Source organism: Electrophorus electricus, chromosome 15, assembly GCF_041902795.1.
Source record: "Electrophorus electricus isolate QZ-2024a chromosome 15, ASM4190279v1, whole genome shotgun sequence".
NCBI lineage: Eukaryota > Metazoa > Chordata > Actinopteri > Gymnotiformes > Gymnotidae > Electrophorus > Electrophorus electricus.
Genome location: NC_137511.1, coordinates 2,971,278 through 2,988,224, shown reverse-complemented (window position 1 = coordinate 2,988,224; position 16,947 = coordinate 2,971,278). Strand labels below are relative to the sequence as shown.

The 16,947-nt window shown below is 46.3% G+C and overlaps 3 protein-coding genes across 7 annotated transcripts; 1 reads left to right on the top strand and 2 right to left on the bottom strand.

The window, feature by feature from the left end:
- Positions 1-112: 112 nt before the first annotated feature.
- On the bottom strand, positions 113-3,369 carry ankrd22 (ankyrin repeat domain 22). 3 transcript variants are annotated; one of them, XM_081698062.1, is made up of 8 exons: positions 3,249-3,369; positions 2,592-2,686; positions 2,288-2,456; positions 1,188-1,379; positions 910-1,017; positions 630-707; positions 446-544; positions 113-373 (listed from the first exon to the last, which is right to left on the bottom strand). In XM_081698062.1, the coding sequence occupies exons 3-8, from the start codon at positions 2,312-2,314 to the stop codon at positions 347-349; spliced, it is 531 nt and encodes a 176-aa protein (XP_081554188.1). In that variant the 5' UTR covers positions 2,315-2,456; positions 2,592-2,686; positions 3,249-3,369; the 3' UTR covers positions 113-346. The 3 variants fall into 3 exon arrangements, with proteins under 3 accessions (XP_081554188.1, XP_026869246.1, XP_026869247.1); XM_027013445.3 differs by having other exon boundaries at positions 113-266; XM_027013446.3 differs by lacking the exons at positions 2,592-2,686; positions 3,249-3,369 and having other exon boundaries at positions 113-266; positions 2,288-2,500.
- stambpl1 (STAM binding protein-like 1) lies at positions 3,366-10,781 on the top strand. Of its 2 annotated transcripts, XM_035533408.2 has the most exons (11): positions 3,366-3,505; positions 5,265-5,372; positions 6,245-6,462; positions 6,713-6,788; positions 7,473-7,568; positions 7,890-8,199; positions 8,310-8,434; positions 8,916-9,053; positions 9,409-9,521; positions 9,930-10,029; positions 10,124-10,781. In XM_035533408.2, exons 2-11 carry the CDS (start codon positions 5,343-5,345, stop codon positions 10,178-10,180), a joined length of 1,263 nt encoding a protein of 420 aa, XP_035389301.1. In that variant the 5' UTR covers positions 3,366-3,505; positions 5,265-5,342; the 3' UTR covers positions 10,181-10,781. The 2 variants fall into 2 exon arrangements, with proteins under 2 accessions (XP_035389301.1, XP_081554187.1); XM_081698061.1 differs by lacking the exon at positions 8,310-8,434 and having other exon boundaries at positions 7,473-7,564.
- Positions 10,782-11,874: 1,093 nt separating this feature from the next.
- acta2 (actin alpha 2, smooth muscle) lies at positions 11,875-16,412 on the bottom strand. Of its 2 annotated transcripts, XM_027013444.3 has the most exons (10): positions 16,282-16,377; positions 15,330-15,380; positions 15,023-15,195; positions 14,561-14,689; positions 13,889-13,999; positions 13,631-13,715; positions 13,383-13,544; positions 12,935-13,126; positions 12,665-12,846; positions 11,875-12,466 (listed from the first exon to the last, which is right to left on the bottom strand). In XM_027013444.3, the coding sequence occupies exons 3-10, from the start codon at positions 15,149-15,151 to the stop codon at positions 12,323-12,325; spliced, it is 1,134 nt and encodes a 377-aa protein (XP_026869245.1). In that variant the 5' UTR covers positions 15,152-15,195; positions 15,330-15,380; positions 16,282-16,377; the 3' UTR covers positions 11,875-12,322. The 2 variants fall into 2 exon arrangements, with proteins under 2 accessions (XP_026869245.1, XP_026869244.1); XM_027013443.3 differs by lacking the exon at positions 15,330-15,380 and having other exon boundaries at positions 16,282-16,412.
- Between the last annotated feature and the right edge of the window lie 535 nt (positions 16,413-16,947).

The window sequence follows — 16,947 nt, the reverse complement described above, 5'->3', positions numbered from 1 at the left end:
TAGCTGGGAGCAGTCTTATCTAATAAATATAATGGTGTATAGTTGCCAAAATGTTTCATGTAAACAGCTAGTTTTTTACAGCAGCACAAATTAAGGCATAACTGGCAAAAAATTGGAGTTGAGATGTTTGGCACACACCCAATTTTATTCAATTTCACAAAGAAATCCTCAGCCTCCATCCACAAAGCTTATTTTGATTTCTTTAACAATATGAACCCTTTTAGGAATTTTAGTCTCTCTGCAATGTCCATTGGTGATTCGTTATCCTGAAAGGGGGGGAGGCTTTATTACTGTATTTACTTTCAAAATGGTTCATTTCAGCTTTCACTCCTGTATTCTAAACACCCTAAAGTACCAGTTCAGCTGTTGGGTCCTTGAGGGAGACAAGATTCATTTTACACATACTTCAAAAGTACTAGCTGGATTTGGAAAAAAGAGAACTTACATTGTTTCTTATAGACGTATCTGCGTTTCTCTCCACTAACAGAGGGATAAGTCCATGACTCTTATTCAGGCAAGCATAGTGAAGTGCTGTGTTTCCTTTCTGTTCAAGAGACGTGGAAAATGTGGATTCAGGTGCATTTCTTTGGCTTCCAAATCCTTAATCCACAAGGGTGTTTCCTACTTACGTAGTCCACAGCATCAATCTCTACCTTGCTACTCAACAGCAGCTTCATCAGGTTCACGTGCTTCTTCTGTATGGTTTTCTGTCAAAGTCATAAAACCAGTTATCACGTTTGCTAGGCTGAAGGCAGAAATGTGCTTTAACAGCTGCAGAGTCGGGGTGGAGCAAGATGAGGTTTATTTTACACATCAGCTTTTCACAATCTCCAACAAGGCCCTAACTAACAGTCTGCAGGCTTGCAAAATGTAGTCAAATAATAGCGAGATAGTAAATGTATACTGTACCATTATAAGATATCCAATCAACAAGATGGGCATGAGAATGATGATCATTAGGTAATCATAGAAGGTAAATGTCTTTTTTGCAACATAGTGCAAGCAAGTCCGTTTTTTCTAGAAGATATTGCAGAACATGTCATCAGACCATGTGAATAGACCCAGTTAATACACAACTAGAAACAGGATAGATTTAGCATAAACTTAGAATTTTACCTATAACAGCTAAAATATAGATTATAGATATACAGGATATAGAAGTTTATCACATAAACTTTCTCCAGTACCTTGTTTCTTATGGATACATCAGCTTTTTGATCTAAAAGGTATTTGACAGTCCTGACGTTTCCTCTCCTACAGGCAGCTATGATTGGTGTGTCCCCGAATGTCTCATCCTGGACGTTTAAATTCTTGATATCTGTTTTGACAAGCTGATGCACCTGGTGAACGTCGCCACTGTACGCGGCCTGGCAAATGGCCTACGGTAGAAGAGGATAACTAAAAATCACGCAAATAAATGTGTACTACTTTCCATAACAGGCCATGCGTTGACTTAAAGACAAGCTGAAATAGTCTGTCAAAGCCCACCAGAATACTCAGACCACATGTGGTGAAGAATGCCGGAAGCAAGAGACACCTAGAGTGAAAGAAGCTGAAATATGCACTTTCCGTACACACGTCAACATCAATGCGATATAAAGTGGCTCTCTTAAGAATTTCCCACCTAATCGTGTATAACAGTATAGAGCGGCTGGGTGAGACGTTAAAAGGTTTTAATATGGTGCCATTTTAAACCCGGTATAAACTAGTTTTATTGGGTCGACGTTTTGGGATATGGCAAAATTTAAAGAGCATTAAAACAACTCAAACGTGACCTTCTCTACCACAGTTACGCACTCTTGCGAACTGTAAATAATACGTTGCTCTTACACCATTTGCCTTCTATTAAGCAAAGGCGTTTGCTGTTTGCCGTGGTAGCGGGAAGTATGGCGATAGTGATGGTTACGGTCAAAGTTATTCTCGCCAAAAGCACACACACAAAGTGTAAATATTAAGACCTATGGAACAGCATTTTCAGACATCTACATTTACAGTGTTCAGCAGACGGTCTTTTCCAGAGCGTCTTGGCAATAGGCCTGGTGCTTTGTTGGCTGCATGAGAAAGTATGCTAGTAAATTAGACCAGAGTTAAAGGACCCTCTCAGATTAAAGCACACAAAGAAACCACGTACGAACAACAGAAGATTATGTAGTTTTCTGTAAATAAGTGCAGTATTGGTGATGAATGAGGTACCTTGAAGACTTTAGGGTAACTGTTAAACTAAACCTGTTAGGCAAAGATGTAATCCATTGCATTTTAACAAGCACAACGAGTACTGCGTACACACCTCAGAGTACGAGTATGATATCCCCATGGCTCTCTACGGCTGCAACGCCCAAATGTTTGCAAAACGGTGGGAGTCCTCCTGTACCGAAATGCCCCCCGAACAAGGTTACAGTTTGTCGGTGATCTCTAGTGCGCCGTCCTTGGACTGAAGCGAAAACGGTAGCTCTTTCCTTAAGGAAGATTTAAAAAAAAAAAAAAAAAAAAAACGCTACTTTTTTTCAGGCTGTCGTAACTGTGACGACAGTTCCAATGTCGCAATCAAAAGGAAAAGGAGAACTCAGCAGTTATAGGAGGATGTAGCCTACCTGTGCACAGGTGTGAAGAATGGCGTAATATCCAGGGTGGGCTCTAATAGTGCCACGACACGTAGGTGTTCGCTTCCTGGTGGACCAAATTTAACCTGTTAACAAACATTAATTATATGTCTGTTTTCTCCCCAGTGAGGGTATTAGATTAACGCTGCAAGTTTGACTTTAAACAACGCGGCTTGCAGTCCGGCCATTTAGTAAGATTTGTGCGACATCTAGCGCAATGTTCAGGCAGATTTACGTAGCCAAGAGCATGGGAAATGTTAGCTATAGTATGCACGTATAACATTTAAAAATAAGTGAATAACCTATAATAATCAAGAGAAGACTGAGAAGATGACCAGATTTCATATATTTACGCAAATACCTCGTGTTTATCGCGTTCTTGTATCTGGAGCATATAATTTCGTTTGCAGCTATAATGTAAATAGCTAAATAATTACATTATATAATCCTTTTAAAAAGAGTTTACAAGCTTCCTAGTTGTAAACCGCGGCGTGATTGTACTGGATCACACCGCCAGCTCTCGCGGAAGCTGCAGTGCATTCATTGGACCCACGAGCCCGTCTCTCTCTCGCTCGCTCGCCCCCCACCCCTTCATCCGTCAGGAGGAAACCAGCGCTGCGCGGGATCGCCGCATTCACGCCGTCCCACCTTGCAGGCGACGCCGTTAGGAAGCAGCGTCCAGCCGTTTTAGCTGCTGCAGGCGGCTTATCGCGGGTGGCGGACTGGTCTTCATGCCGCGCGCAGGTAACCTCGCAGTGAGGCGGGGGCGGGCGCGCGGGCGGGGCCACTGACGCGAGCTCCCTGCTCCTCAGCTTCGCGTTCTAGCGTGCGCTGCACGTGATGCTCGCGGTGGAAGGCTAGGGCGCGGGGAGCATGGGACGCGGGGGACGGCGAGCGAATTACCGGTGAGTATTTTTGGGAGGATCTGATGCTGTAGGTTTTTACGGTGTTACTTTTCGAAATCGTGTTGTTCGCTAAAGGTAAACCGACGAAATCCCTTTGCATAAATCTGAGGAAAGATTTCCAGCAGGGCTTTATCGTACTCTAGTACTGATACCAGTATTGGTTCTCTAGTGTTTAGCAATTGTCTAATGGTGTGTCGTTTTTGTGGGTAGAAAGCAGATACACGTGCCTAACAATTCAGTGAAATCATGCGTGCTAGGCGGTGTGTACTAGACTTCCTGTTGTGCCTTTAAGAGCAATATGCCTTTAAGTATAAGTAAAACTCATCGTCCATCACAAAGTTTTGTGTCGTAATTTAACTGGCACAGGATGTTTATTTAGTGAGGTTTACCGCTCTTGGATGGTTTAGTAGGTTAATGCACCGAGCAACGTCACGAATGCTAAACTTAACACCAGTTCTCACTGGAATACCTGTGATGTTTGTGGGGGTTTTAAAGCCAGTTCTGAAGGTATGCTGCACAACCACCGAATTCTTCACTCATACTTCATTGACAGTGTCTCTCTTCAAAATGAAAATGTATAGAAAGGTCATCGACCTTAAAACTATTTAGAAAGGTGTTAGAAAAGTGAACTTTGCACCCCTATTAACAAATGTAGAATTAAATGGGGTGTGACACAAATGAGTTAATCTAATGACCATTTGAAACCATTGTTGTACCATTTCTTATGTCTGATCAGTTGCTTACAGATTAATAAAGTAAATAAATGCACTTTTTCATTTTAAGGTTTCTCTTTGTTGCTAGGGGGTTCACTGAGGTATTTGTGTTTAGTATTAAACGTGCATAGAAGTTAAGAGTTGATCCGTACCTATTTGATTATTGCTAAAAACATTGCAAATGTGTAAATCCTTTTAAGGTTTAGAGGGCTGTACACCGTCTGTCAGAACCCACGAAGTGTTCACATTGCACAGCCTATGAGAGTGCAAAAGAAAATGCCCAGTTTTTCACCGCGAGTCGTCTATGCACGAGACTTGACGGCGACAGGCACACCACGAATCAGATCTCCAATGCCCTGGGTAGTCGTTTCGCAGTGCCGCCTGCTCAGCGTTAAACAGCACCTGTACTCCTTCACGCCAGGCCCTTATTTTTACTGTGCATCCACTTCACGTTGCCATGGCAGCACCCACCTGAATATCATGATGATCCATGGCAGAGCTGTTGTGCAGTGACCAAGACGAATGCAAACGTGGCAGCAGAGGAGCGAAAGCCTCAAAGAGGAACGGCGCTGATGTTTCCAAGCCCTGAGCTTTGTGCAAAAGCCCGCCAAGGATATTCACCCCCCCCCCCACTTTTTTTTTTTTTTTTTTCACAGCTGAAGATATTCATGAGTCACCATATTTTGCTGCATGGTTACAAGCTGTCATAGCAACTGTAGCACAGTTTCTGGAGTGGAAAAAGCATGTTTAGCTATTTGGACTGAAACACAGGGGTTACGATTTCTAATTTAATTAATAGCCTCCCGGAGGAGATTGACGCGCCACTCGTTATGTGGGCCTATAAGTGCATTTAAGAATAGGATGCGAAGGAAAGGAAGGCAGAGGTACCTGCTGCCTTACTGAAGAGCTCCGCGTTGGGGTCGGTGTTTCGCGCAGCAGGGTTGGGGAGCCGCAGTGGCGCTTGTGGCGTTTCCTTCGTGGAGGCGTCCTCGGAACCTGGTCTCCTGCGGTGCTGCCGTGTCGGTGCTTATGTCTCCTTTCCTCAGTGCGCAGTTGTCTCGGAGGGTGACGGACGCTGACGTTGGGAGGACCGGAGCCTGGAAGGCCGCATCGTAAAGGAGGCCATGGAGCAGGAGTTCAGCTTCAGTACCCTGGTGAGGGGGTGAGGGGGTGAGGGGGGGGGGCGGGAGGGAGAGGTTAGTGCGTTTGTTTCCTGCTCGCTGGCAGGAGGGCTGGAGCATCTCTCTCTCTCTCATTAGCATGCTCGATGCAGCTGCTCCATCATTCACATCCTTCCATCCTGGGAGGGTGGAGGAGGAGGTGGTGGCGGATGTAGGCCTCCTTCACGGGTTGCTTCCCCTCTCCGTGAATAGATGATTACGGACAAAGAGAGTGTTATCATCCTGTTGCCTGTGTAATAAAAGCCCCCCCCACCCCCCGGGCTAACAATGGCAGAGCCTTTTGGATGCGTCGACGGCGTTCCCGGCTGCCGCCGCTCTCTGGCACACGCCAAAGTGAGGCCGGTTGTCATGGATGGCGAGCGTCGCCTGCTGGCTGGCCCTGGCTCCTCTGAGCTCTGCTGAATGCTGATGGGACCCCTCTTTCCTCAGTGGCCCTTAAAAGCGCCTCTGTTCGGCCATTAGTATGGGTGCCCAGGGCCTCCACTCTGGCCTCCGGTCCGCCGTTGAGTTCTGTGAATCGGACAGCGTGTGTGTGTGTGTGTGTGTGTGTGTGTGTGTGTGTGTGTGTGTGTGTGTGTGTGTGTGTGTGTGTGTGTGTGTGTGTGTGTGTGTGTGTGTGTGTGTGTGTGTGTGTGTGTGTGTGTGGGTGGGTAGTGGTGTTTGTGGATGAGAAGGTTTCTGCTTATGTGTGGGGGTCCAGACCTAGTTGTGTTTTGAGCAAATGGATGCACTGTGTGTGTATGTTAATCGTGTGTGGGTAGGTGTATATTTGCATTTTTGAAACTTGCACTTGTCTGTGTGTATAGACATGGTGTTTCAATACTTGTTTCACCCCCCCCCGACAGAAGAAGCTAGCGGCTGATCCAGACTACACGGATGTGACGCTCCCCGCGGTGGAGCGCGTGCGAGCGCTCAGCAAGATGGGCTATGACATCGAGATCAACGAGGACATCACGCCTCGCCGATACTTCCGCTCGGGCGTGGAGATGGAGCGCATGGCTGCTGTGTACCTGGAAGAGGGCAGTCTGGAGAACGCCTTCATCCTCTACAGCAAATTCATCACGTACTGACCCCACATCAGTCCAGACAGCAAATGTGACACACGTCTTCTCACCTGTGAACAGGATAAAGATTCCACAGCACACTACAGATCACTATAGATCACAGCTCTTAGCGACCCATGACTTGAATATTGCTTTCTTTTTTTTTCCCCTTTCTTTTTCTGTTTAATCTTTTGCATGCGTTGTTGTGGGTTTCTTTTTTTGGCTCTTGTTCCGTGCTGGAGCTGACAGCCGGCTGTTTTCTCTCTGTAGTTTGTTTGTAGAGAAGCTCCCCAGTCACAGGGACTACCAGCAATGCAGCGTCCCCGAGAAGCAGGTGATAATGAAGGTAAGAGACAGAGGCGCGCAGACGAGCCCGCAAGCTTTACGTTAGGCCTCGCCGTTTCTCGCCGACACATCACAACACTTTTTTTTTTTTTTTTTTTCATTTTTTGGTGATGTTTTCATAATGCACAGTGTGTGTCACAATATTTTTTTTTTTCTTTATCATTTTCGGGAGTTTGCTATTTTTAAAAAAGGGTTAGCGGTAAATGGTGTGTTTTAATTTACTGCTGGTACTGATAAATTATATAAGAGGGAACAGAGGCTAAATCTAAATAAATAAATGGATAAAGAGTATAATGGTCTCATATCAGCTCAGCTACTAGGCGTCTTTGTTTTAATGGTGACGCTGCTGTTTAACAGGCTCTCTTAATTTAATGAATCATAGAGTTAGTGTTTCTACAAGTACTGTCATTACCCACGGTACGCTAAGAAAAGAGTGCCAGGGCACCCACACTGCAGTCGTCTGTGGTGAATCTATATGCACGAGCCCTGTGCTTAGTATTTCTAATATGTTTTTACACATTATTAAGTGGGCCACAGTTGCTTCATGGTTTGTGTCCATGAGGATGTTTTCTTTTGGTTTTAGATGTGTGTGAGAAACCATCACATCCCTTTGGCTGGTATTGATTTAAGCCCCACCCCCTCCATTAAAGCAGATTGCCTTAAATTGCCTGTTGTCTGTTCATAGAAATTGCAGGAGGTGGCTTTTCCACGCAAAGACCAGCTGAAGAAACTTCTGCATGAGAAATACAGCATGGAGTACAGTGAACATGTGAAGAGGCAGGTGTGTCCGCCTACACGGGCCTTGAACAGATTAAAACCGAGTCGCACTATTTGTGGCTCTAAGCCCAGTGTTGGTAAACCCATTCTCATCAAAATTAATTGCAAATACAGATTTGCATCCCTTTGTCTTAAGATGGAAAGACAAAGTTGCTGTTATTAGCGGCGAGGAAGATGCATGTAGTTTAAGTCAGTAGTGGTAGAATTGATAAATTGCCCGTGTTTTTATCCTGGCTTATCTGTGAACATTTCTGTGTCCATCTGTGAATGCAATGGCGTGAGTTGTATTTTAAGTGTGTGTGTGTGTGTGTGTGTGTGTGTCTAGAGCCAGGCTGTGCCAGTGGCAGTGTGTGGTGAGCAGTTGCAGAGACTCACTCTGCTGGAGGAGGAGAGGCGGCGTGTGGCGCAGCTGCGGAAGATGCAGCTCGAGTCGGAGCAGTTCCGCTACTTCGAGGACCAACTGCGCCGGCAGGAGCAGGCCAACCGTCGGGAAGACTCCGCCCCCAAAGTGCCTGAACAGATGGAAGCATCCTGCCTGTCCCAGGCCCACAAGAACCACGTGCGGCTGGACCCCGACCGGAACAAACCGCCACCGGCAATCCCCAAACCAGCCGCCACCCTGGCCGCTGTCCAGAGTGAGTGTCCCATCCGGAGAGTCAGAACGACTGTAAAGTCTTGTAAGCGTGCGGCTGCGTATGTGTGTAGCGGGTGTGCAGTCAGCGGGCGTGTGCTTGACTGTCTCCAGATCAGCGGGTGGAGGGGTTGAGGCGTGTTCTGGTTCCTCGGGACCTGACCTACAGGTTTCTGCTGTTGGCCAACAGCAACACAGCCAGAGGCATCGAGACATGTGGCGTGCTCTGTGGGAAACTGGTACGAGCCACGGCGCTTCAAACATCCTCTCCTCGGCCCTTCCTGTTCTTATTTCCGACGTAATCTCGCTTACTTTTTAAAAAAAGCATTGTTGTTGAAAAAGTAATGGATTTGTTTTCGGAAGCAAACCAATCCAAGCTCTTTGTATCGGAATCTGTAAAGTGCAATTATTAAACATGCAGGTCAGATGGAAACATGCAAATGATAATTGCTCTCTGCTTGTAGTTGGCCTGACTTGTTTCTGCGTGTCTGGTTGCTCTGGAATAAGCATGTCTGTGTTTGTAATGACTTTACCGCAGTGACTGCATTTAATGCCGGAGCAGGGTGTGTGTGAGTCCACGCCAGTTGTTCATTTCTAAGAGAAGGATCAAGAAGCATTTGTTAATGTGCCTCACTTTACAGTTGTGTGCCATTTTGATGGCAGCTAAGCTGCCCTCAGAGAGGACTGAAACAATCCTACTGCTTTTTCTCTGACCCACAGACCCACAACGAGTTTGTGCTCACGCACGTGATAGTGCCCAAGCAGTCAGCTGGCCCAGACTACTGTGACATGGAGAATGTCGAGGAGCTCTTCAGCTTCCAGGACCACCACAGTCTGCTCACGCTTGGCTGGATACATGTGCGTTTAAGTGCCCGTTATTCCTAGGCAGAGAAAGCCAGTGCCAGATCTGAAGGCTGAAATTCTGTCGCTGTAACGTGACAGAGTTTTGAGGAGATCTGGAGAGTGTGCGCAGAGCGACCCTGTTGGGTTATTCTTCTCATTTGCATGGGCATCAAGCTGGGGGTCACCATGGAAACATCCGTTTTGTAGCACCAGTTATTCTGCAGTTATTCTGAACTGTTGATCACACACGCCTCTGCTTGATTAGAATAAACAGTTATGCAAAGACATTGGGTATTAATTGGGGTGTGTGTGTCTGTCTGTGTGTGTGTCTGTGTCTGTCGTGTGTGTGTGTCTACCCACATGCCTGCAGACGCACCCCACACAAACAGCTTTCCTTTCCAGTGTGGATCTGCACACCCACAGCTCCTACCAACTTATGTTGCCTGAAGCCATTGCCATTGTCTGCTCACCCAAGCATAATGAGTGAGTATATCTACGCTCTACATAATGTGTGTGTGTGTGTGTGTGTGTGTGTACCTAATCTCTGCACTGGCTCCTGATCCATACTGACTCCCTTTCACTTATTTCAGATAATGAATGTTTTTATTTTTTTTCTTCTCAGTTACCTTGTTCGTTGTACTTTGTACATGTTGATGGCATCATTCAGATTTGCCGTCTTTTTGGTGCCATGTGAAGTGTTCCATAATTTTATGTCTGGCATGAGTCACGCGTGGGCAGACTTATTTTTGGCTAAAGCACCGTGCCTGGATGTGCGTACGTAAAGCGTGTAACCACTGCGTTAGCAATGTCCATGACATTAGCGTTAAGCGTGTCGGAGGGGATCGGAGCGTGTGGGCGGAGCCTGAGTTGTGGGGCCGTGTTTCTCCACAGTACGGGCGTGTTCAGACTCACCAGTGCTGGCATGGGCGAAGTGGCAGGCTGCAGGCTGAAGGGCTTTCATCCCCACTCCAAAGACCCACCTCTCTTCACGGTACAAGTCCCACCCCCAACCGCAGATGACGTTCAGAGGCACAGCCGCACGGTGTCTCTCGCAGGAGGCCATAATGAAATGTGCTGTTTTGCAGATCTGTAAGCATGTGGTTGTGAAGGATTCCAAAACCACAGTGCTGGACCTCAGGTGACAGGAAGAGACCTGCTTCAGAGGAAGCTGCCCCCACAAACACTCTATTTACATCCTCGTGTACCCCAAGGCCTTTTTTTTTTTTTAATTTAAAGAAAAGTTTTTGTATTTATTTATTTGACAGCGGGGTACTGTGAAGTGGAATGTCTGTGTTGCACAGGTTGCTGTTGGCATCCCTCTAGTGAAGCTGTGAGCCTGTTTGGTGGCGCTTTTTTTTCTTTAACTTGTGTTTTTAATGGCTTGCCTTGGCGCTTGTGGATGTTCAGAAACAGTCTCTTTTGGACAGATTTTGTGACTGGACTGCTCGTCAGATTTACAGTATGTCCTCAAGGTGGCGGCATTTAGCAAGGAATGCCACATTTCAAATGTGAACTTTTTTTCAGGAGTTTTTTAAATGGATGCAAGTTATTTTCAGACAGTTGCCTTATGCTTTTGAAGAGTCGTGCAAGTAGTTAGTGGTTGGTTTTATTGCTGTATCGACCAGAAAGAGCTATCTTTTTTACCCAGATCGAATTGACTAGTTTTTAGTTGATGATTCTCAGCAAAGACGCCAACAGCAATTTCCACGTCCCCAATTTTAGTAATTAAACTTGAGAACATTGTGTATGTATATTTATCTGTCTGTCATATATGAAGAGACAAAGTGAGAGACCTGAAGCTCAGGTCAGTCAAGGCGATATTCAAGGTTTGAGTGCATGGTTCTTTTGAATCCCTGAAGCAATTCATTGTGCTAGTCTGTTTGCTCCTAGCGTCGACACACTCGAGCCTTGGTGTATCCTGCAGACATCATCCTCTTTTAAAGGTAAGGGAGGGCCGCTGAGAACCATAAGCAAATGAACAGAGATGTGACCCAAACCAAAGCGCACTCAGCGCAGAACCCCGAGAGGCCTTATTAAAGGAGCGCGCAGCTGTCGGCGGTGACCGCGCGGATCTCAGGTACTGTTTCCTCAAGAGCACATAGCGACATCCTGATCAGACAGCCGTGGCATCCCCCCCAAGCACAGTGCAGCTTTCGGCTTCGCACCAGTCCAGTGGAAAACAAAACAGTGTTATTGACATATCATGGGCATATTGTGGAGCGTGTGTGCGTCAGTAAAGCCACCCAAGTGATTAGTGCAGCCTCAGCTCCAACATCAGTGTGTGTATGTGTGTGTGTGTGTGTGTGTGTGTGTGTGTGTGTGTGTGTGTGTGTGAGTAATATGACAGTGATGACATGACTGTGCGATGTGTACAACCCATCACACCCCGCTCCCCTGCAGTTTTGTTAATAAAATACAAACAACCTGATTGTTGGTGTCATATTCATTCTAATGAACTGAATTGCTTGGCAGAAGTACATTCATGGGATTTATTGTGACAAACTGGATTTTGGTTTTCATGTGCATTCCGTTGTGTTGCTACTAAAGACCCTTGTCACAAGGCTGCAGTAGAGCGATGAAGTTGTTAATTGGTGCTCCTGTTTCCTGTTGCTGTCAGATGGCCATTCACTACAAAATTAAATGTAATGAAATTAGTTAAATGTCAAATTAAATAAATGTAATAATTAAAGGATGGACAGGTGATATAAATTGTGATCTGTACAATGTTGATTATAACTTATTTGTAGTCATGAAAATGTCAAGTTGGTTATGAACATGGAATCAATTGTAGTTTGCTTATGTTGATCTTGAATGAAAGAAATGAAGTTGACCACAGTTTCTGTATGCAGAGCTTTATTCTTTCCTGGGGTTATCATATAGCTATCCATACAAACTGCCTCAAAGCCCACAGCAGTGAGAAAACACATGCAAAGGGAAACTTATGGCATTTGAAATATAGAGAGAGAAGGTGAGCACTGTTCCTCTCTAAAGCACTACAGAACACAGTGTGTTTATCCTACCTCTCTCTCTCCATCCAACTGGAGCCTCACCAACCCCAGGAACATTCCCAATCTGTTTGTATTGGCAGCACATTCAAGCCTTACTCGTCCAATGTAACCAAAATAATCCATGACGCAAAAATAAAATCCAAACATTCACACAGGTGCGGGCAGTGCAAAGACAAAACGGGGAGACCGAAGGATACGTTCACAGTTTACAGGATAGGAAGCAAGAATGGAGTTGGAAGGGCCTGTGGGGGAAGAGGGCCAGGGCTTGGAGTTTGCTTAGAAGCACTTGCGATGCACAATGGATGGGCCGGCCTCGTCGTACTCCTGCTTGCTGATCCACATCTGCTGGAAGGTGGAGAGGGAGGCCAAGATGGAGCCGCCGATCCACACGGAGTACTTCCTCTCTGGAGGGGCGATGATCTGAGAGCAAGCGCACACCGCATGGGACAGCAGTCAGCGGCTAACCGAGTTATGGCTGTCGACGACGGCCCAAGGACGGACTCGTTAAAACTGACCCGAAACTTCTGAAGTACGTTCCTGAGCACTCTGCTTTTACCATGATGGATTGGTGAGTCTGGTCTGGTCAGAATGGACCTTGCTGACGCTCGGTGTACTCACCTTGATCTTCATGGTGCTGGGAGCCAGGGCGGTGATTTCCTTCTGCATCCTGTCAGCAATTCCGGGGTACATGGTGGTTCCGCCAGACAGGACGTTGTTGGCATACAGGTCCTTACGGATGTCGATGTCGCACTTCATGATGCTGTTGTAAGTGGTTTCATGGATACCGGCAGACTCCATACCTGAGTGAGAGCGAGAGAGGTCGTTCAACACTGGTGGTGTGTAATTATGCAGGTCATTCGACACTGTAGGAGAGAGAGGAGAAATCACCAATGAAGGACGGTTGGAATAGGGTCTCAGGGCAGCGGAAGCGCTCGTTGCCAATGGTGATGACCTGTCCATCAGGAAGCTCGTAGCTCTTCTCCAGAGAGGAGGAGGAGGCAGCGGTGGCCATCTCGTTCTCAAAGTCCAGTGCGACATAGCAGAGCTTCTCCTTGATGTCACGGACAATTTCTCTTTCGGCTTTAGTGGGGATGAAGAAAGAATGTTTGAGGCAGGTGCTGCTACAGCTACAACAGCCCAACAGCGCTCAGTAAAAAGACTTCCTTTGCATTCTGATACCATTTATTTAACTTTCGAGCGGTGGTTTAGAATGTTCAGTTTAGAAACCTCAATGTTGGAGTTATTTCACCACAGCTTTATCGCAGATTCGTTTGGTCAGTCTAGGCATTCTTTTCCTTTTAGTTCCCATGGTAACAGGCAGGCAGTGTGCACTCACCAGTGGTCACGAATGAGTATCCACGTTCAGTCAGGATCTTCATGAGGTAGTCAGTGAGATCACGGCCAGCCAAGTCCAAACGCATGATGGCGTGAGGGAGAGCGTAGCCCTCGTAAATGGGCACGTTGTGGGTGACGCCATCACCAGAGTCGAGGACGATGCCTGTTCAAAATGACGAATTTTAAGTTTAGGTGTGTAGTGTAACCATAAGGCCATTTGTGCTGCGTGCTTTTGGAGACTGAACTGACCAGTTGTGCGGCCAGACGCGTAGAGGGAGAGCACAGCTTGAATGGCTACGTACATGGCTGGAACATTGAAAGTCTCAAACATGATCTGGAAAAATAGTTGATTTTATGGTCAAAATGCCAGAATTTGCATTGCAATTAAAAAAAACCTTTCTGTTTCCATTATGTGATGCTGCAAATGTCACGTTTTTCCATGTCTTTTATGCCTTTCACTGGCTACTGGGAAAAGGAGATGGTTGATCTAACAGGCTCGGTTCAGACCTGGGTCATCTTCTCCCTGTTGGCTTTGGGGTTGAGGGGGGCCTCTGTTAACAGGGTGGGGTGCTCTTCTGGGGCAACACGGAGCTCATTGTAGAAAGAGTGATGCCAGATCTTGTGAAAAACAAAAGCAGTGACCTTCTGTGCAAATCCAGGCACAATCACACAGTTTACAAATCATGATGAACTTTCTGTACCTCCTCTATAGGAAAAAAAAAAAAAACCCTAATCACTGTGACATAGGAGGACCATAATGAGGTTGATGTGGAGTAGGCTGTGGACTAAGTAAATAACACCATCTGTTGTATGCATCTGTTGGCCGATGACAGCATGTGCCTGAAAGAAACCGCTCGACTGTGTGTGTGTGTGTGTGTGTGTGTGTGTGTGTGTGTGTGTGTGTGTGTGTGTAAGTAAGAAAAATGAGTCTGGAATCTGAGGATCTCTTCGAGGTATAAGTGACGCCTGAGCACTTAACAGCAAACTGGAAATCAGTGCAATGAGCATACAAGTTTATTTGAGCTGCATATACAGCAGGTCTGGGAGCTAAATGTCCAACAGAACCCAGACAGGACCAGGGCTTAATTACAGAGGAAAGCTCTGTTACTACTACAGACTGTTTGGGTTTTCTCTGTCCAATTGAAACGTTGCCTAAATGATTGCGCAACACGTGCTTACTTTTTCCATGTCGTCCCAGTTTGTGATGATGCCGTGCTCGATCGGGTATTTGAGGGTCAGGATGCCTCTTTTGCTCTGGGCTTCATCGCCAACGTAACTGTCTTTCTGTCCCATCCCCACCATCACGCCCTGACAACAAAGACAAAAGGAACTTGACTCATTACACGTGCACACATTCTAAAAATATTTCTTTAACTTATGGACAGCGATGTTTCCTCAGAAGGTTTCCATTTCACTGGTATTTGTGAGCAGCTCGGTCACAGAAATAAGTGATGAGTCCTGGAGAATGAAGATTAATAACAGGAAATGATTCTGAAATTACTTAAGTGCAAAAAGAAGAGTCATAAACTATAAGAGAAGGTGTCAGGCGCTAAGAAGCAAAATGTATTTTGCAAGACCATGACCTAGCTAAACTGGTCAGCTTAGTTCCCCGCCACGGTGGTGGGTTGGGGGGAAGTTCACCTGGTGTCTTGGACGACCCACGATGGAAGGAAACACGGCTCGAGGGGCGTCGTCCCCGGCGAAGCCTGCCTTACACAGTCCTGACCCGTTGTCACACACAAGGGCGGTGCTCTCTTCATCATCACACATCTTTTAGCTCAAATTTCCCTCTTCACTCAAACAGGAAACAATCACTGCAAATACACCCAGTCAAACATCACCATACCCATTGTTTAAGCTTTTTTTTTTTTTTTTTTTTAATTAAACAACATCCTCAATTGCCTTTGTGCATGTGCATGTGCGTGTGCATGCATGCTTGAGTGCATACCTGTATGTTTTTATGACCACACCCTACTCCACAGACCCATGAATAGGAATACTATAGCAAATGGAAAAATATTCCTGCTGCTTTACAGTCAGTTACAGGACAGTCCTCTGCACAACAATACAACCTTCCACAAAGCAAAATTTTTTAAAAGGTTTTCAGATGTTTGAGAAAAGTCCCATTACATCTCACTGACGCTGCAGTGTTGCTTGACATTCCACCTGCTATTAACATCACACTCTCAAAGTAGCCCGAAATGTGCAGAAGAAAAAAAAAACCCAAGAGCATGTGTGCAGAGCCACAGCCCCGCCCCTCTGCCCGGCTGAGCACTGTCGTGCTGATGAATGAACGCTGCACCATGGGAAAACTTCCTAATTTGGAAATGATGTGGAGGCATATCTGCCTTTGGACTTCACAAACTCTCCCTGACCCTGCCTGCAATAGTTTATGAAGAGAGAGAGAGAGACTGGGGAGTAATGCCTGGAGAACCATATTTAGTCAAAAGCTCCAAACAGAGAGGCTTTAGCCTGTAGGGAGCTCAGAGTTATACAGCTACGCGTAAGTTCAGAGAAGTGCACCCCTCTACACTAACAGAGCATATCAACCTTGAATAAGACTAGTTAATAGACCATTACAATACCATTAATCAAACAAGTACCTTTAGGCATTTATCAAAATAAACTCACAGAATGGTCAAACATGCTACTGTTCAAATTACATGTTCTTTTTGGATTAACTGTAACTCACTACAAAGATGAAAATCCATAATTCGGTTTAGCTCACAGCACAACCCAGCCTGTCAGTGAGTGGCTGTGCACTACCCCTCTACACAAATCAGAGCCAGCTAGCTGCTGCCTTTTCTTATCTGGCCGTTCTTCCTGCTACAAGCTCACCACATCAGGCAGCAGGAGCTGAGAAGACAAAGAGAACTAGAGAGGGATCAGAGGACACTTACCCTGACAGTGCTGGGCCGGGGCGGATAACCACTTGGTGATGGTGTGCCCCACGCCGGCCTGCAGGCCGCTTATGTAGCTCCAGCCGCGGCTCCGCCGCCCCCTCCCACCTCCCAAACATGGAGCCTGGGCCGAGCACGGCCCGCCAGGCACAGTCTGGCGCAGCCTTATAGGGATGACTGGGGGAGAGCACTCCAATCCGGGCGGCCGTGGGGCGGCGGCCTCCGGCCCCTTCGCTCGGGGCATTCCAGGGAGTGATGCCTAGCCCCCTCCTTCTCTGAAGGGATGGAGACCTTCACCACGCAGGAACATAAACACAGATCGGAGTCCAGCCGTCCCGCACATGCACACGAGCGCACGCGCAGTAGGGCACACACCTGAGAGTGACCAGGGGCAGAGACAGAAGGCATGACAAGTTTGGAGTACGTGGAAAAAAAAAAAAAGTGGTGGCTAGCTACTATAGATAGAAGTGTCTGATAGCATCTGTGACTGTATCTAAAAAAAAAAACACCTCTTAAATGACAACTTTCAGTACATCATGAATCAGTTGAAAATGTGGCTCACTTTTACGTGTCTTTTTTGAGCGGTATTACAGTGATGAATGTTCAGTGATGACAAGGTCTGATGTTGAGAAATCCTGATTCATTCTGTAATACTGCGGACATGAC